The sequence below is a fragment of the Peromyscus maniculatus genome, chromosome 18, assembly GCF_049852395.1.
Source record: "Peromyscus maniculatus bairdii isolate BWxNUB_F1_BW_parent chromosome 18, HU_Pman_BW_mat_3.1, whole genome shotgun sequence".
Lineage (NCBI taxonomy): Eukaryota > Metazoa > Chordata > Mammalia > Rodentia > Cricetidae > Peromyscus > Peromyscus maniculatus.
Genome location: NC_134869.1, coordinates 10,469,288 through 10,489,667, shown reverse-complemented (window position 1 = coordinate 10,489,667; position 20,380 = coordinate 10,469,288). Strand labels below are relative to the sequence as shown.

Below are 20,380 nucleotides of genomic sequence, written 5' to 3'. Positions count from 1 at the left end.
CCTAACAAATGCACCAAAGAGGTATATGACTTTTAGAGAAGTTTGGGCCTCACAACAGCCATATCTCAGTTAACCTGGTTTTTTAGGTGATGCTTTGATGCTGGCCTACAAGGTTTCTATAGCTTCTGAACAAGAAAGTAAAATAACACAAGTCTGAAATTTCTCAAATGGAACATACGGTTACTAATTAAATGAGTAATTATATGAGATAGAGAGGTTCTAGCTTAAGTGAGGAATGAAAAACAAGATGTCTTAGCTTCTGTGGGCCAGGACCTCACACATACACACACACACACACCCTACCATCCACAGGAAGATCAGAGAGTAGGTTCTTTTTATGCCTGATGTGACAGCTCGAGTCTGGAGACCCACAGGATAACTTCCTTTACACATCAAATCTCTGCCTCACTCTCAAGTCTCAGAAGTCAGATCTATTATTCCAGAGGAGCTTCACCAGAGTAAATCAGTCTCTGGAAGAACTTTCTCAATATAATCTGAGATCTGCTGTGGTAACAGAGCAGCTTCAACCACTTCTCTCCTTTTTTAGTTTTGCACAGAATCACTCTGCACCACAGACATGTGGCCCCTGAATAAGCCTCCATCCACTCCATCTAGTCATGAGGTTCCTCCCAACATTGCTTATCTGGACCATCATGAGGGATTCCTCATCCTACCTCCACCCCCAGGAGGGTTGTCTCAATCCTGCATTTCTTCAGACAGGCTTAATAGGTGTTGTCACCTAGAAGAGATCTAGCAAATCTGTTCCATTCTGACAGTCAGTGAGACTTGGGCAGGATCCTGAACCTATGAGAATCCTGAATGGATGTGTGGCAGTCTAAGACAATTAGCATGCCTGTCCGTACAGGTTCCAAGAAACTTCAGTTGGAAGTTCAGATTGGAGTGATCCAATCCACCTAAGACAGCACACAGAGCTGGGAGGACAAGGGTCAATTGCAGGGACTGGGGAGATGGCTCATCCATTAAGAGCATTTATTGCTGTCTCAGAAGACCCACAGGAGAGTTAACAAACCTTTTTAACTTAAATTCCAGGTGGAATCTGTCCTCACCTGGCTTCTATGGGGATTGCATGTACATGGTGGCAAAACACCATAAGTATAAAGAAAAGCACCACAAAATTATCCTAAATTCTCTTGCAGGAGATCAACTCTCCTGTTCAGTTATCACTCATGTTGTATTTCAAAAAAACCAGAGGCAGATTACTTTTTACTTCCTGATTTCCTGTATATGAGTTTAATGAATGTTCTCATTTCCTGAGAGGCCTGGAGCAATATACTTGTGTTTCCTTTCAATTTGGTGTACATGATGATTTTGTGAACATGTGTATACAGTGTACCACATTTTACTGGTAGCTAAATATATGACATCAAGGATACAATATATCTAATTATTCTATTATGTAGTGGGTATCCATGAGGTAGGCTATACCACCAACATCCAAGTTGCCATCCCACTGTGTAGCCCTGAGGCCCATGGCTGGGAAATCCTTGTGTAGCCTGAGCTTCCTGTAACTTACTGAGATACATCCAAGCCTGTGAGTTCTGGGTTTACAGCAGTGTGAAACCTCATGTACTAAAGAAGAGTCTTAGAGTGAAAAGTTGAAATTTATTTTATTCATAAAAATATATTCATTTTACTCAATGGGAGTTTTCAAAATAGCATTCATTATATACAGTGTATAGCCTTAGCAAACTATTAAAACAATGACAAGAAAAGTATAACATAAATTAACCCAACCTTAAACAAAAATGAAGGAAACCAAAAACCAAAGAATAAATATCCCAATATATAAAACAAAAAAATGAAGGAAATTTCAGTTTCCTTTGGAATTTCATTATGGAAGAGCAAAAGAAGTAAGGAACTGGCTTATTCTCTGTAGTAAATTATCTTCAGCAACACTTGCCCATGACATGGCATCAGCTTCTGCACTGCACTAGAGAGAATCTTATGCTTTTGGTGTGGTCTGTCTGGATGGCAGTGTGAACACAGTCTTCCTTGTCAGATTTCCCATCACATATGGAGTCAGGATTCTTAGTAATTTGTGTTGTGTTCTCTGTATATTAAACTTGTTTCTGACACAAACTTTTCTCCAAGGATAGTGAGCCAACAGATGTAAATCAGATTGTGCTGGATCACCTGATGGTAGGTTGATATTTGCATCACTAGTGAGTTCACAGCTGAAAAGAGGTGGCATTTTTTGAGGAGGCCTTGAACCTGGAGTGTAGAATGTCATGCCTTAAGGTGTCTCTGGCTTCTTCCAGCCTTCTCAGTTTTCTTAACAGGTGCTGTCAGGTAAAATAAGCAAAGAAAATATAATTCAGAAACAGTTTTGCTGTGCATATGGCCAGAAAAGCAGGGCCTATTCAACCCTAATAAACAAAAGTTAAGGAAGGAAACATACTCCATGATCCCTGACTGCTGTAGATGGGGCTCAATGGTGGATTTCATGCCTGAGACATAGTATTTCTGCTTCAGCAGCTCCATCTGCAGGAGGCTCTCATTCTGGGCTGTGGTCTGCTCCAGTTCCTGCTGGAGGTTTTCAAACCTAGGGGAGAAAGGCAGCTGGGGCACAAGCCTGGTGGGGACCTGCCATGTCAGCTTTTGAGCCCTCACCAGATCTACTCAGCTAGACAATTGAGCATTACCTTTCAGCTGAGTTCATTCCCTGCTTTACCAAGGGAAAAGGGTCAGAGAGCTACTAGACAAGATTTTTTTCCTCAACTTTTAAAAACTACTAGACATTGAACTGGAAAATACACACTGTGCTGGATTAGAAAAAACAGCATATTTCTCCAACAGTCCCAAGACATCATTTTGGAGAAATATCAGTATGAGAAGGTCTGCGGTACAGGTCAAGAATGATGTAGCTTTCCCTATACCAGGTGAATGTGAACCCCCTGGAAAACTCTATGCCTGCCCTCTAGTGGAGCCTACACAGCAATGCAGAGAAAGCTGTGATTATTTCTACATCTCAGAACCCTGCATGGGCTTAACTTGTCAACTCCTACTGTTTATGACCCGAGTAAGTCTTCTCATGAGAAACTGATAAACAGTGCAGAGAGCCTGCAATCAGCACTGGGCTGCTGTATGCAAATCGGACAAAGGGTAGACACTTATCTCTAAACATAATGTTCATGAAGGAAAATAAAGCTGCAGGAGATCACACTTTCCTTCATGATTGATGATCCCCTCTAGGTTTCTGGCTACTATGGGCATATTTGTGGGGAGATCTAATCTAAGAGATGAGATACTCAGAGCATATTAGAGGACTCAGAATGGAAGAAGAGGACACAATCTCCATAAGACCAAGGAGAAAGCATATTGCTTCCCAGACAGAAGTTCCTATTGACTGAGTCAGCAATGAAACTCTGAGGTGTTCTCTTCCTGACTGTGGCTGGAAGCTTTGACAATTGAACAGAAACTCAAAGAGGACAGATATCCACCTACAGCTGACCCACTTGGATCCACCTGCTTCTGGAAGCCTGGGCTCCTACCTCATCTGGGACACAGTGAAGTGATGCTACAGCTTTACTGCCAAGTCCCTTTGCCGGGTGAGCAGCTCCTGCTTCAGCAGCGACTGAAGATTTTCAAGTTTTTGATGTTCTTGTTCATTAGAAGATTGTGTTTTTAGCAGAGGGTTTCCTCCACTCCTGTACATATAGCCACACACACACACACACACACTTGAACCCACACATGTACATGTATGCACACATGCAAGCACACACATTGCATTCATGTTTGGTTTCCCAGATAATACTATTGTAAGACAAGATCACCTGGGATACTATGGAGAAGAAAGTGTCCTTTCATTAACACACACCTTCTCTACCCTTATTCTAGCCCAGAGGCAGGAAAACACAGGATGCTCTGAACACAGGGATGTGGAGAAGGTTGTGTACTTTTACTCTGTTTTGATAATTTTTCCTTTAATTTTTACTTGATATGTGCAGTTGTTCTGTCTGCCTGTGTGTCTGTATAACACATGCATGCCTGGTGACCTGGAAGAAGAACTCAGTGGGCAGATCAGTCAGTGTAGTGCTTGCCCTGTAAACCTGTACACAGACAGGTGAACCCCAGGGTTCCTGACCAGTAATCTAAGCTCCCCTAGCAAGTTCTCCATTCTGATCATTGAAGGCTTAGTTCCCTAGCACAGGACCACTGTATGGCAGTGGACCAGCTCCTTGGTCTCTCTCAATTCTTCTCAATTCCTCCAAGGAGGGCAGCTTCCTCCTAAAGAAGCTCTCTAAACCACAGGTTGCCTCAATTTAGGCCTAAAGCAACATGCTCAGAAAACTAGAAAATCTCTAAAATCAGGAGTGTATGTTAACCTTTCCTCCAAGTAAGATAATTGTGTTAGGGTTTACTTTGAGTGACAGAAGGTTGACTAACTCACAGCCAAATAATTGCATATGATATTCCATGCTTCACAATATTCCATGGACCACATTGTACATTTTCCCTCATCAATTAAAGGCATCTGAATAGTTTCTACCTGGGGGTGTTCTGATTAGTCCTGCTGTAACCCTGTTGTCCCCAACATTCTCTGTGGACACCTAATTTACATTCTGAATCAATGGTCCACCTGGAGTCTGCAGTTCAACTTTCTGAATAATTGTACATAGCTTCTCACAGGGATGCACCATTTTACACTACTGGCAATGTCTGAGAATTCTCATTTCTGCCAACCCTCCATCAGGACGAATTTTAACTCAGTATGAAGAAGTTTGGAATAAAAGCAGTTTCTATGTGCTGCAGACACAACATGGAGTGGGTGCTTTAGAGTATGAGGAGCCTAAGGGGTGCACTGAGACAGCCTCTTCTCACACCTCAGCACAGCTGTGGGACTTCTGCTGGGCTGAGATACATCCACAAGCACCTCTGCAGTTCAGAATTTCTCAGGGAATAAAATCCAGGCCAAGCTCCAAGGACAAGGTTAGCTGAACCAAGGTTAGGCAAAGTTGAAAGGAAAATGGCAGAAGATGATGATGAGAAAAACAAAACAGAATGCAGGGAAGTCATTAGTGGTCAGCCACCATTCACCCAGAACAGAGAAGGACACACACCCTCAGGCAGCCCTTCCTGCCTCTCAGTAACCTCTTTCTCACCTTCATGTACCCCATTAGTTTTTTTTCCAAGTATTTCTTTGCAGATAAATAATTCTGCCTCTACAAATACCTGAAAAATATTTGGCTTGCATCAATTACTTGTGTTTTGTTGTAGTTAGCTGTGTGGACATGCAGAGTGATGGGCAGCTTCATCTGTTCTTTGACTGATGCAAAGTGGTACTAACCAGATTAGGCACAGTACCTTCTCATTTATATATGTCTGCATCATTCTTAAAGATCACCCCAAACAAAGAAGTTTTTAGCACCCAACTCATTGATTATACAGATAAGTAACAACCTCTGCACACCTGAGCTTGACCACACAAGACCAAGTGCCCATGGAAGAGGGCTGGACCTAAAGCCCAAGTTGATCCAAGTTGACACATCATAGTCTCCTCACTAAACCAACCCAGACTCCTCCACATGAGACATTGATAGCACCAGAGAATGGTATTCACCCATTGTCATTACCCAATAACTTTTTACCAGATTACAGGGCATACTATATGAAAACCACCCAGGTCTGTCACTAGGAGGCAACTTAGGTCACCCACAGCACCTTCCTGAAATGCAGAACTCCATACAAGTATGAGGAGGAATCTGTCCTAAGATTGTTGTGAAGCCAGTAAGACAAACCAGACATTTCCTGGGAAGTTACCTCTATGCTGTGAAAGAAAAGAAATGTACTTTTTATTTCTAAATGCTCCATTGTTTGACTTTTCTTATTTATTACAAAACTCATTAATTCCAAAGTAATCAAAATGTGCAAAAATTAAGGGAATCCAACAAGTCAATTTTCTTTCTGACCAAATGAGTCACATAGCAATGAGATGAGACAGAAAAAGACAGGAAACTCTAGTGTGAAGAGACAGGAGATCCAAAGATCTGTGACTGTCCAGCTTAGACAGAACAAAAATTGTCAGGTCCGTGAGAGACTCGGGCTGAAGGGAATAAGGGAGAAAGCAACAAAGGACACTTGATGCCATCATCTGGCCTTCCAAAAACACACAAATGTATGCATCCTCAGGCATGCATACACCACCGTGCACACTCGCATGCGTGCACGCGCACACACACACACACACACACACACACACACACCAATGAAATCTTATGAGAACAGAACGCAATGAAGTGGACATCACACTGAATGAGGATGACATTACCAGTTGAATTTAGACTTCTCACAATAGCTGTTTCAAGTGAGACCCACAATTCTGCTTTCCATCAATTTGAGACCAAACATGCCTGGGAAGCATGCTGTGCTTCTGCAGGCTATGTTGATGCAGTTGGAAGAAATTATTCTCTTAAAATCTCTAATCTGCCACCTGACAATCTCCTGTCATAAGCTCATGAAAGTGAGCTTCGGAGTGTAAGATCCAGGATGGGTGACCTGGCCATTGTCACTCAGAGCCAACAATATTGACAAGCTATTACTTAGGGTTCTGTCAATGCTAAACAAGAGCTTGGCCAGGTAAAGACAACACCATGGCAGTCTGGGAACAAGAGGGTAAAATGCCACATGACACGTATAAAGATATCCATGAGACCCTGTCATTTGGTTTTTACAAGGGGCATTCCTCCTTCCATGTTGTTTCTGTCTCTGATCTCATATGACCTCTGCCAAGCAAATGAGGCCCAAACCCTTGGCCCCACTCACTCAGATCTCTGTGCTACTCCCTATATGGCTCACATCATAACACCGGTCCTTCCGAAATAACATATCGGTGAGTGACATGTGATTTACTCATCTCCCTCGATGGACTGTTGCTTCTAGCAGAGCAGTAGGGTTTCCTTGGCAGTCATGCAGTGCCTTCCAAGAGGCTAACTCCTCAGAAAGACTTGTGAATGATCACAGAAATGAACTATTGCATGGGATGGGTCAGAAGGATAAGTGAGTAGATGGTTACATGGGTGTGTGTATATGTGTGTGTATGGTTAGACAGATGGGCAGTTTGGCCCTGCTGCTTCAACCTACCTGCTGCTGTTTCTTCCAGAGGTCATAGATCTTCTCATGGGCCTCCTCACAGAGCCTCTTTGCCTCCTCCGAGGACTCTTGTAGTAAAATCTGCTCCCCCTGAAACTTTCTGTTGTCCTCTTTCAACATGCTCACATTTTCCTTCAGCTGAGTCCATTCACTCAGTAACTGACTGTAGAGGGTGCTGAAATATCACCAAAAATGATGAGCTCCACCTCCATCTGCCACTCCTACCTCCTAATACTACCATTCCTGCAAGGTCCCATGTCCCCATCATGAAGAGCCCTGGGGTGAAACCCACATTTGCCATGCCTGCATCAATCAGGTGCAGGCTAAAACCAGAGAATAGCCAAATTACAGAAAGATTTAAACTATTTCTGAATACCCTGACAGCAAACAGGATCCATGTACCTCTGAAAACTGTATCCCCTACATCGCCAACACAAACCCTGGTGCTTAACTGCTCACAGAATTGGGAAAACATGGGCAGGTAGAAGGAAATCATACTCTGAGGGGGACAGAACACCCAATGAGAATCCATTCCGTCTATGTGTCCCATAGAAACCAGCTCTGTAAGATTCTGCCAGAGCTACAGAAAACATTCATGGTGCAAACTATGTTTTCTCTCTAGAAGCTCCAGAATTTCACAGGAAAATGTTCAGAAGGGCTCTCAGACTCTTCACTCTTAGGAGAACCCAGTTTAGGAGGCACAAGTCCAAGAGATATAAGGCAGGCTGCTTGCTAAGAGGTAAACAGTCTGGAACCACAGCCCAACTTTGTTCAAAGGTGAAGAAGGGGAGAAGCTGCTGTGGGATGTCTTCTGTATGCTGTGAATATGTGTTGCTCCCATTTGTTAATAAATAAGCTGCTTTGGTCTATGGCAAGTCAGGATGGAGCCAGACAGAAAAATCCAGGAGAGACAGAGAAGAAAGTCAGATGTGGAGGAGATGCCAGCTACCACCCATGGAGCAACATGCCAGCAACATGGTAATGCAGCATCCATGTGGCAAAATATAGATTTATTAGAAATGGGTTAATTTAAGGTGATAGAGCTGACTATGAAGAAATTTAACCCATTGGCCCTACAGTTTGTAAGTAAAATAAGCCTCTGTGTGTGTCTTTGGGACCATTTGGCTGCAGGAGGTGGATGGGACAGATCCTCTTGATGGCTGGGTCAGGCAGGACTGGAGAAACTTTAGAGTACCAGAAGCATTCCTTACCAATTTCTGGGGTCCCATCTAAATTAGGCACTCACCAATAGGAGTGGGTATCCTCACTCAGCTCCTTGCACTTGTAGGAGATCTCACTAATCTCCTTGGGGAATTTCTTCACATCTGACATCTCCTTTTTATGCTGTGTTTTTAACACCTCAAGCTCAGAATTCAGCTTGTGGTAGGGCATGGCCCCAGGAGCAAAGAACCCCATGAACACAGGCCTCAGGGATCACATGAATTAAGATTCTGTTTTGTACTACACTAGCCCACTGGATGTCACACCATGAATTCTATGTACTGGAACTTTTGATGTGTTTTAGACTTGCCTCGCTGCCCCAGGACCAGGAAAGGCTGGGTGTCAATAGGGAGGAAGACAGAACTACATAATCTCCCTCAGTATGCCTGGACAGGTAGACTAGTTGTCTAAGGAGGTCCCAAGAGTCTGTGCCACAGATTGGGTTCTATCTGAAATCTTCAATGACATTTCCACTGTCTTGAGAACAGAGATTCTTTCTCCTTACAAGGGTACCCAGGACTCAGTATTTCTATGGATAAGGCACCACATGAGGATGGCTTTATAAACTCCCAAGAGGTTTCCAATGAGGGACCAGGGTGAGCAAAACGGTGAGAGCAGTAATGCCAAATGTCAGGATCCCTGGCCTCAGCACTTAAAATCTTTGAGAAGGGCAATTCTCGTGCCTACTATTAATCTCTGACTCACAGGATCTGGATACACACACACACACACACACACACACACACAAACCCACTGTGTAATGGAGCCTCTCAGAGACAGTACAGAACACACTCAGACACCCAATCCTTAGCACAAAGAGATTTATTACCCCACAGGGCAAGCATGGCATAGGGAGCCTGTTTCTGGATCAGGCAAAGCCAGACAGCAAGCAGCAAGCTTTTTTTCAGCAGTGGGTTTTTATGTAGAAAGGTTAAGTCTGTGCAAGGGTGAGTTGTTGAGATCTGATTGGACAGGTTAGCCAGTGTAGCCAAGTAATGAATTCTGATTGTTGGACTTTGGTGTTTAGTTTCAAGAATGAGTCAGTATCCACAAAAGGGAATGAATTTTGGTGACTAAATTTAGGAATGTAATCTAATGGTTTATCACGGGAGAAGGAAGTGAAAAGGGCAAAACCTGCCACTGCCATGTTTGCAATGTTTGGGCCCCTTAGAGAGCACTTCACACACATAAGCCCACACACAGTTAGGATGTCAAAGAAATGCAGGTAGGTGGCATTTTCTCACTATATAAGGAACAAGACCAGAGAGGAACATGGATGAACTCCAGGCATTCCAGGCACACAGATGCTCCCAAAGCAACAAGCAAAGTAAATACTTAGTCAAATATAAACACTCAACTATGAACACCAAGTATCTCATAAAAGCCGATGCCTGTCAATGCCTCTTGAAATGCATGTTGTTATCTTACACCCTACTGCCCCTCTCTTTAGATTGTGATTCAGGCCACAGGCTCTGCTTTTCATTTGGTAGAAATCAGAACAGCCTGTGTCCTATCTCACTCCTACAGGCTTCAGTTCTGCTTCTCAGATGCACTCAGGACACAGTGGGCCAAGTCAGTCACCAGAGAAAAGGGCATGATGAGTACCTGTTGTTCAACTCATTGTTGTTATAAAGGGCCAGGAATTCAAGCAGTTCATTCCTCTCCTTGGTCATCATCTGTAGCTGAAGAGTAAGTTTTTCTACCTGGTTCAGCTGCTGTTCCTGCTCAGTGACGAAGAAGGGTGTGGATGATGCCTTCCTAGTAGTCCCTGTAGGTACATAAACACAGTGAATTTGTACAGATGAATGGCATAGGGCCAAGAGATCATGTGGAGTCCCTAGAGGAGTCCTGAGGAAGAGGAAATGCATGGCACCCAGTGAAGCCCTCAAAAATCAGAGCATCTATCTTTAAACTGGGGTCCCCTACGTCATGTGTCTGTCTCCAATCACTATGACTAGATATACACCTCAGACCCTACTGCAGCCCACTGTCACTGAAAGGCATAAGCAAGGCCACCCACATTTGTTTGGAATTTTCAGCAGATACCTGATGTGATGTAAGAAAGTTCTGGACTGCCTGGTGCTTTGCACTTCCCAGCCCTGATAACCTGTATGCAGGACTAAAAGCAATTGAATGTCTCAGACCTGAGTACATGAATGGAAAGTTTTCTTCCCTGGTATTTATATTCAGATATCCATGAAACCTACAGAAATCCATTGAGAATGAAGTGCAGCAATATCCTACTCTGATACCTTATTAGTGATTCTGTGCCCCCTTTGGCATTTTTTGCCACTCAGAGTGAACTGATCAAGGTCCCAGCACAGCAACTTCATCTTTGACCATTCATGCCCCTCTGCCAACTACCCATCAGAAATCCACCACTTTGGATCTGCTCTTTAGAAACCCAGATAAGCAGCATAGGCTCATTGCTTCAGATGATTACAGCTACTGAACCCTATTACTGGAAGGTCAAGTTCTAGACTCAATTCCTTTTTAGAAAACCTGGGCTTCCTCTGCCAATCAATGTGCTCAGTCTTGCCAACATGTTGATTGGTGAACCCTATATGCACTTAATGAATGCCTCAAGGGCATTTGCATTGCTACAACACTGGTGATTTCACAAAAGATGCCAAGGACTCTCCAGGATACAATAGAATTTCCAGAGAAGGGACTGTTAGGGTCACTGCCAAAAGCCTTCACCTATCTGATAACAAACTCTTCCCCAATTCATCAAAAGCCAAGCTGCCCTTTCCAGGAGCCTTCCCTGAGACACAGGGGAAGGCCTTCAGCACCTCGTTATTCCAATTCAGGTATCTCTCTGATTCATTAGAATCTAGTTCATTCTAATTCAGTAGTTAACCATGTGTTGGGGGCAAGTCTCATTTTTCAAACACTGCCCCAAAATGGCTCTTCTCCTGAAGATGGCTAACTAACAAGTTAAGAAATATAGGATTCTAAGAAATTGGCTCAGGATAATGGGGATGGAAGATCAGTTCCACAAGGTGAACAAGCACATTAGAGAAGTAATACATTAGAGAAGATCCACAAGGCAGTTACAATGTATGGGGATGGTGGAGGATTATGTCGGTCCTGTCAGAGCAATGATAAGTCACATAGGCAATGAGGAAACTTTTGCTAAAGGTTTCAGCAGAATATATTCTATCTATTATGATTTTAGCAAAGGTGTTATCAACTATTGAAAGGTATCACTGAAAATACCTAAGGACAGGACATCTACAGTTGAGCCCTCAGACACGAAGAACAAATACAGGAAGAGTGATATTCCAATCCTGTAATCAAGGTAGAGTAAAAATGACTGGCTAGTGAGAGGACAGAAAATCAGAAACCTTAGGGGTCACTGACATGTAGCAATACTTGGTAGCACCTGCCTGCTAGTGGTTGTTATTTAAAATGTGAGAACCTCTAGCTCTGGCCAGGGGACTTTACTCTCTCTGTCATTAGTGACACACACCAAAAGACATCCAGTGTGGGTGAAGTGCATGGTTGGTACTGAAACCTCTTTTGTCCCTCTGTGCTTCCTTCTTACTCAGAGTGAAAGCAGAGGTATGCTGTGGGATGTTCTGTATGTTATGTGTGTTGCTTGATTGGGTAATAAATAAAATGCTGATTGGCCAGTAGCCAGGAAGGAAGTATAGGTGGGACAAAGGGAAGAGAATTGGGGGAAGTGGAGGGCTGAGGGTAGAGACCTGCCAGCCACCGCCATCACAAGTGAGATGTAAGGTACTGGTAAGCACAAGCCATTTGACAAAGTATAGACTAATAGTAATTTAGTAATTTAAGATATAAGAACAGCTGGCAAGAAGCCTGAGCCATTAGGCCAAACAGTTTAAGTAATATAAGCGTCTGTGTGTTTATTTTATAAGTGGGATGTCAGATTGCCGAGTTGGCGGTACCAGGAAGGAAAAACTCTCTAGCTACAAATGGCACCCAATGGCAAGAGTTTCCACCTAAAACCTGAGAAAAAAGGTTCTAAAACGGAGCTAAAAACAGTTCCTGGTTGTTTCTCTCAAGTTAGTGGCAGCCTGCGTGTTTGAGCTACTATCTACTATGGTGAGTTCTGGCGGGCATGCTGGTCCTGAAGTATGGTGGGAATGAGGCATCTATAAGTGGCACATTATGCTGCCTGGTGAATTTAGTCTTTCTATACAAATCAAAAAAAGAGCTTTCTGGGCTACATGCTGCTTTGATAGAATAATAGACTTACTATTTCTGAGAGTTGATGGCTCTCAGAGCTGGCAGAAAACGTACCACCACAATGTTGGAAAGCTAAAGTGCGCAGAGCCGGCAGCCACAGTGCCATTTCAGTCTTAGAATGCTACAGTTTAAAGTAATAGGTTCACAATAAGACTGATTGAGATGAAAAAGTTTACAATGTATGTAAAAATGTACATAGGCTTGAAAGAGAGAGAAAAAGGAATATATACAGTTATATAAACAGTTTTTTAAAAATAAAGTCTTTAAAAAGACATTAAAGGTAATATAAAAAATAAGCCAGGTAAAAATGGCTATCACACAAAGAATCTGGATTATGTTCTTTTTGATATTCATAACTGCTGTGGATATTGCTCTATATATAAATAAAACACTGGTTGGCAAGTGGCCAGGCAGGAAGTAGGTGGGACAAGGAGAGAGGAGAATTCTGGGAAGCGGAAGGCTGAGGAGAGAGACACTGCAGCCACCGCCAGGAGAAGAGCATGTAAAGACGCTGAGAAGCCACCAGCCACGTGGCAAGGTATAGATTTATAAAAATGGGTTAATTTAAGATAAAAGAACAGTTAGCAAGAAGCCTGCCACGGCCATACAGTTTATAAGTGATATAAGCGTCTGAGTGATTATTTTATAAGTGGATTGTGGGACTGCAGGGCTTGGGGAACCTGGAGAGAAGCCCTCCAGCTACAAATGGCGCCCAACGGCTCGAGTTTCCACCTTAAACCTGAGAATATTTAATAACCAATTCTGAACAGAGCCAAAAACAGGTTCCTGCTTCTTGTCTCATACGGGCAGCTAGACAGCGCAAGACGCAGGTTTGAACACTGGCGGGTTCCTGGCGGGTGCGTTTGACCGGCACTATGGCGGGAATGAGGCATCTGCCAGGGGCACATTATGCTATGTGGTAGATTTAGTCTTTACTAGTATTTAAAAAAAAAAAAAAAAGGTTTCTGGGCTACACGCTGCTTTGATAAAAGCTTAGACCCACTATTTCTGAGACTTGATGACTCCCAGAGCTGGCGGAAAACGTACCACTGCCATGCTGGGAAGCTGAACTGGGCGGAGCCAGCAGCCACAGCGCTGTTTCAGGCTCAGAAGGATGCAGTTTAAAGCAATAGGCTCGAGGTAATATAAAACATAAGCCACGTAAAGATGGCTACCACACAGAGAATCTGGATTATGTTCTCTTTGATATTCGTAACTAAAAAAAAACATTTGATTACAAAAGCTGTTGAGTTATGCCAAAATGTATATTTTAAAGGTACCTTCACTTCAAAATTTGGATTTAAGGATATGTTGCTTTGGAAAAGAGATTCTGCTTTTGTTTCCACAGAAAGCCAGAGGCTGTGGATTTGTTCCAGATTAAGATACATCAGGTTTCACCAGCCAAGACCCCCTGAAAGGCCTCCGGTGACACCATGGCCCAGATGATCCAACATCCAGAGCGGTTTCAAGGCAACTGGTTCACACAATACAGCCTCACGGACTACCCCATAGGCCTAAAAATTTTCTTTGCATCCCCATAAGATACAGCGCCCCCCTCCAGCAGGAAGTAGTAAGAGATGCTACGCCCAAATTCCCAAATATACCAAGCTGGCTTTAGAGGTGGAATTGGCTCACTCCCCCTCTAAACCCAGACATATTGCTTAAAAAAAAAAATTGGTTAAGAGATTCTTGTGTCCCAAATCAGAAGAGCCCTCTGGTGTGGGACAGAGAAAAACCAATATTTTTATTTAAAACAGGTTGATTATAAATGTGATCTCTTTCTAAAAAAGAAAAGGGGATATGATATAGATATATAGGAGAATGTGGAGATGATGAGATAAAAGGGTAGATTAATGAACCTGCTTTTAAAGAAAACTTGTTTGAAATGTCTTACATTGGTATAGATTTTAGTTCATGTTTAAAATGTTTTACATTGGTATAAATTTTAGTTTATTGATACAAACTTTAAGTTAATTTTGTTATACTATATATATGTTTCTATTCTTGTTTGAGGTATTATGTTTATGTAACTCATTTAAAATTGTAATGGATAATTAAAAATAGATTAATAATTAGTCATCTATGATAATCATATTTGTAGCCATGTTAGTTAAGTCTTCTAGGTATACATAGATATATTTCAGATAGATAGGTAATCTTCAAACACTTCATAGACCTGGAGAATATGGCATTTAAATAACTTAGAATTCTGTTGACGTGAGACACAATTGCTCCTGGCTGCACCAATTTGATCCCGAGAGAATGTTGGGCTTCTAAGACATTTCCATTGGGAAGTTTGTCTTCTTGGCACAAAATGGCCTACTGGGCAAAGAACTGCCCTTGCCTTGATGGCTGACAGTACAAATGCAATGCTGTCCTTTCTGGACAAGCGGGACACAAGGAGAGCGACCACTGTACTCTGCCAAGACAGGGTAAGATGGTCTTTCAGAAATCCTGCTTCTGAAAATGGTCTGTCAGATACTCTAGGCCTATAACCAATTTGAATGCACCAACAATGCTGAGAAACATTAGGTGACTGTCCAGGCTGCCAGCTGTCTTGGTCTACTCTTGCAAGATTCCCGAAAGTTGCTTGCATCCATCTACCATTTCTCAGGGACCATTATGTTCCTTCTCAGGTCTTTGATGTGGTTGAAAACTAGATAGTTGTAATTTCCTCAGTTATGATAAAAGATAAGTTAGATATAAAACCTTAAACTCACAAATATAAGATAGATAGGACATCTTCTTTAATATTGTAACTATAATTCTTGCTCGGTAATTGTCTTGTTATATGTAATTTTACCATGTTAAAGTTAAAACCTTCCTTTTTAAAAAAAGAAGAAAAGGGGAAGTGCTGTGGATATTGCTCTATATATAAATAAAACACTGGTTGGCAAGTGGCCAGGCAGGAAGTAGGTGGGACAAGGAGAGAGGAGAATTCTGGGAAGCGGAAGGCTGAGGAGAGAGACACTGCAGCCACCGCCAGGAGAAGAGCATGTAAAGACGCTGAGAAGCCACCAGCCACGTGGCAAGGTATAGATTTATAAAAATGGGTTAATTTAAGATAAAAGAACAGTTAGCAAGAAGCCTGCCACGGCCATACAGTTTATAAGTGATATAAGCGTCTGAGTGATTATTTTATAAGTGGATTGTGGGACTGCAGGGCTTGGGGAACCTGGAGAGAAGCCCTCCAGCTACACATAACTGAATATTTGATTGTAAAGGCTGTTGAGTTACGCCAAAATGTATATTTTAAAGGTAGCTTGACTTCAAAATATGGATGGACCTTGAGAGCTTGTTTGGAGGTTCTAGCAGGGGAGCGCAGCTACTCGTATACCCTTGACCAAAGACCGGTCCTCCTCTATTTGGGGAAGGTTGTCCTCTTCGACTGAGTGCACAGCTTCGGGAGGGACACACAGGGAGTGGTGAGGGAGGAAGGAGACACCTGCCTAGCCAGCCAGATCAGTTGAATCAACCCTGGCAATCAATGAGGTGACAGATGTCACAGCCAGACTGCTACTCACATCACCAGTAAGGCTACCTGGAAAACAGGACCCCAAGAAAGACTTGAGGATCGCCCAATGATGGAGAAATGGCTGAGATCTTCATAAACAACCTGGACATGAGTAGGAGCAATGAAGGGCGAGGGTTGAGGGAAAGAGAGTGGGAGATCCCAGCTGAATCAAGAACAGAGAGGGAGAACAAGGAACAGGAGACCATAGTAAATGAAGACCACACCAGAAAAGGAAGAAACAAAGTGCTAAAGAGGCCCACAGAAATCCACAAAGATACCCCCTCAAAAGATTGCTGGCAATGGCTGAGTGACAGCCGGAACTGACCTACTCTGGTGATGGGATGGCCAAACACCCTAATAGTTGTGCCAGAAACCCCATCCAAGGACTGAGGAATCTGGATGCAGTGATCCACTGCTAGGCCCCAGGTGGAGCACTGAGAGTCTAATTAGAGAGAAAGAGGAGGGTTTATATGAACGAGAATTGTTGAAACCAAGGTTGGATCAAGCACAGGGACAAATAGCCAAATGAATGGAAACACATGAACTATGAACCAAAGGCTGAGGGGCCCCCAACTGGATCAGGCCCTCTGAATATGTAAGACAGTTGATTGGCTTGATCTGTTTGGGAGGCATCTAGGCAGTGGTACCAGGTCCTGGGCTCATTGCATGAGTTAGCTGTTTGAAACCTGGGACTTATGCAGGGACACTTGGCTCAATCTGGGAGGAGGGGACTGGACCTGCCTGGACTGAGTCTATCAGGTTGATCTCAGTCCTCAGGGGAGGCCTTGCTCTGGAGGAGGTGGGAATGGGGGGTGGTCTGGGGGGAAGGGGAGGGGGGAAGAAAGGGGGAGAACAAGGGAATCTGTGGCTGTTATGTAGAACTGAAAAAAAAATTTAAAAAAAATTGGATGTAAGGATATGTTGCTTTGGAAAGGAGGCTCTGCTTTTGTTTCCACAGAAAGCCAGAGGCTATGGATGTGTTCCACATTAAGATATATCAGGTGTGACTAGCCAAGACCCCCTGAAAGGTCTCCAATGACACCATGGCCCAGATGATCCAACATCCATTATGGTTTCAAGGCAACTGGCTCAGACAATACAGCCTCCCGGACTACTCCATAATTAAAACATTTTCTTTGTGTTCCCATATGATACAGTGCCCCCCTCCAACAGGAAGTAGTAAGAGAAGCTATGCCCAAATTCCCAAATATACCAAGCTGACTTTGTAGATGGAATCACTTCATTCCTTCTCTAAACTCAGACATATTCCTAAAATAAAAGGTTAAAAGAGTCTTTTGTCCCATAGAAAAGCCCTCTGGTTTGGGACAAAGAAAAACCAATATTTTTATTTAAAACAGGTTGATTATAAATGCTTCATTATAAATCTCTTTATAAAAAAGAAAAGGAGATATGATCTAGATATATAGGATATAGAGATGATAGGATAAAAGGGTAGATTAATGAACTTACTTTTAAAGAGCAACAACTTGCTTAAAATGTTTTACATTTGTATAGATTTTTGTCTATTGATATGAGTTTAAACTTAATTTTGTTATACTGTATATATATTTGTATTCTCATTTGAGATATTATGTTTATGTAACTCATTTAGATTGTAATGGATAATTAACAAATACAGATTAATAATTAGTCTTCTATGATAGTCAAACTCATAGCATGATAGTTAAGTTTCTTGGTATATATAGATATATTTCAGATAGACAGGCAATCTTCAAACACTTCAAAGACCTACAGAATATGGCATTTAAAATATTTTTTAAAATTTAGACTTTCTGGATATTGAGACATGACGGCAACTGGCAGTACCAATTTACTTCAGAGAGGAGGGTGGGCATTGAAGACACTCCATATGAAGTTTATCTTCACCTTGGCAAAAATAGCCATTTGGAAAAGAAACTGTTGTACCTGGACTGCTTGATTGACTGGACATGCAGGACCCATAGGAAGGTGACCACTGAACTTTGCTTGGCAAAACGGTCCTTCAGGTTCCTGCTTCACAGAGGAAATGCCAGACATTCTACAGGACACTGAAAAAAATGAACGAGAGACTCTATCCCTGTGGATTGAAGACAGATGGCCCAACTTTACAAAGGAACATTAGGTGACTGTCCAGGCTGCCAGCTGTCTCTGTCTACCCTGCAAGACTCCTGGAAGTTGCTTGCATCCTTCTCCTGTTTCTCAGGTAATATTATATCCTTCTGAGGTCTTTGATGTAGTTGAAGGTAGATAGTTATAATTTTCCTTAGTTATGATAAAAGATAAATTAGATATAAACCTTAGACTCACAAATATAAGATAGATAGGATATCTTCTTTAATTTTTCCAAATAAACTACTTATTATAAATAGACTAGATATTATAACTATAATTCTTGCTTGATAATTGTTTTGATATCTGTAATTTTACTATGCAAAAGTTAAAACCTTTTTTTTTAGAAAAAAAGAAAAGGGGAAGTGCTGTGGGATTCTCTGTATGTGTGTTGATTGATTGGGTAATAAATAAAACACTGATTGGCCAGTATCCAGTCAGGAAGTATAGATGGGACAAAGGGAAGAGAATTGGTTGAAGCTGAGAGCTGAGGAGAGAGACCTGCCAGCCACCACCATGACAAGTGAGATGTAAGGTATTGGTAAGCCACGAGCCACATGGCAAAGTATAGACTAATAGAAATAGGTTAATTTAAGATAAAAGAAGTAGATAGCATGAAGCCTGAGCCATTAGGCCAAACAGTTTAAATAATATAAGCATTTGTGTGTTTATTTTATAAGTGGGCTGTCGGACTGCCGAGGCTTGGCGGGACCCAGAGAGAAAACTCTCTAGCTACAGAGGCACCTCAACAGAGCAGCTGCAGCTTTGACCATCCCTAGCTTCCTGTCAAACTAAACCATGTAATATCCTCAGCCCTGTTCTGCTCTTGAAGAACTCGGAGGACATGGATAGGCCCATTGCTTCTCAGAAGCTCTTACCTCCTGAAACCCACTTCTGAAAGCACCAGCTGAAGCCTTCCCCCTTTAGGAACCTCCCCATCCCTTTCCCAGGACTCACTGTGCTTTCTCCAGGACCATTTATTTCTTGGTGTGTGACATGGAGACTGAAAGCCATCTTCCTTCTGCTTGCCTTTGGTCTCCCTGTGCTCTCCATCCTGTCTCCCAAGAATCCTGTTCAGTCTAGTCAGCATGTCTGTAAGTGAAACATGAGACACTGCACAAATGCTCCAATGACAGTTGGTGTTGCCACAACACTGGTGACATCACATAGAATGCTAGTGCTCTCCAGGATACAGGAGAATGTTCATGTGCTGAAGTCACATGGTATAGCAATTACATCCTTGCTACATACCTCACCCATAAGTGTCTTGAAACCAAGTTGACATTTCCAGGAGCCTCTGGGGTCACAATGGAAGCCTTTAGGTGTAGGTAAAATTCTCCTGGTTCTACCAGGTTCCCACAGTCTGGAGGTTCAGCAGCTGCTCAAACCCAAGTAAACACAGAGAGGCTTATATTAATTAAAATTGCCTGGCCATTAGGTCAGGCTTATTACTGACTAGCTATTACACTTAAATCAACACATAATTTTATTTATCTTTAGCCACTTGTCTTGGTACCTTTTCTCTTTTCTACATCTTCCTTCTTCTGTGTGTCTGGTGATTCCTGACCTTTCCCAGAATTCCTTTAGTTTGCTAGCATCACCTATAATTTCTGCCTAACTACTGGCCAATCAGTGTTTTATTAAACCAGTGTACAAAAGCATTATCCTACAGCTTTCCCCCTTTTCTGTTTAAATAAAAGTAAGTTTTTAACTTTAACATAGTAAAATTACATATAATAGAACAATTATCAAGCAAGAATAACAGTTGCAATATCTAGTCTATATTTGGTAAATTCAAAGAAAATATTCCATTTATCCTATATTTGTGATTCTAAGGTTTCATATCTAATTTATCTTTTATTATAACCAAGAAAAATTAAAACTATAACTATGTAGTCTTCAACTACATTAAAGACCTCAGAAGGATACAATATTATTTAAGTAAATAGGAAATACACTGCAAGCAACTTCCAAAAATCTACAATACAGGGACAGCTGGCTGCCTGGGGAGTCTCCCAAAGTTCCTCTGTAAAATGTCAAGAATATGGATGTAGGCTCATTTCAGTTTCCAGTGGTCTTTTTTTTACATTCAGCTTCTTGCTCTGCATTTTAGAAATTATGTAGAGAGAAGAAATTACCTCGAACATCTTCAAGTATACAAACAACAGTCAAATTCATGGTACAGTACTTCCTTGATTCATTTAATTA

At 42.1% G+C, this 20,380-nt stretch overlaps 1 protein-coding gene across 2 annotated transcripts; it reads right to left on the bottom strand.

The window, feature by feature from the left end:
- Nucleotides 1-1,670: 1,670 nt before the first annotated feature.
- Nucleotides 1,671-19,313, bottom strand: LOC143269396 (disks large homolog 5-like). Of its 2 annotated transcripts, XR_013045791.1 has the most exons (5): nt 19,130-19,313; nt 9,940-10,102; nt 7,105-7,288; nt 2,420-2,563; nt 1,671-2,303 (listed from the first exon to the last, which is right to left on the bottom strand). XR_013045791.1 is itself a non-coding variant. In XM_076554511.1 (4 exons), the coding sequence occupies exons 1-4, from the start codon at nt 19,260-19,262 to the stop codon at nt 2,190-2,192; spliced, it is 594 nt and encodes a 197-aa protein (XP_076410626.1). In that variant the 5' UTR covers nt 19,263-19,313; the 3' UTR covers nt 1,671-2,189. The 2 variants fall into 2 exon arrangements, 1 of the variants encoding a protein (XP_076410626.1); XM_076554511.1 differs by lacking the exon at nt 2,420-2,563.
- Between the last annotated feature and the right edge of the window lie 1,067 nt (nt 19,314-20,380).

What these genes read in the sequence shown, in the direction of transcription:
- LOC143269396 (XM_076554511.1), bottom strand. Translation starts at nt 19,262, where the DNA reads ATGCTGACTAGACTGAACAGGATTCTTGGGAGACAGGATGGAGAGCAC. An exon ending in ATGGTCCTGGAGAAAGCACA is followed by an intron (nt 10,103 to 19,129) that starts GTGAGTCCTGGG and finishes ATGTACCTACAG; the next exon opens with GGACTACTAGGAAGGCATCA. An exon ending in AACAATGAGTTGAACAACAG is followed by an intron (nt 7,289 to 9,939) that starts GTACTCATCATG and finishes GTGATATTTCAG; the next exon opens with CACCCTCTACAGTCAGTTAC.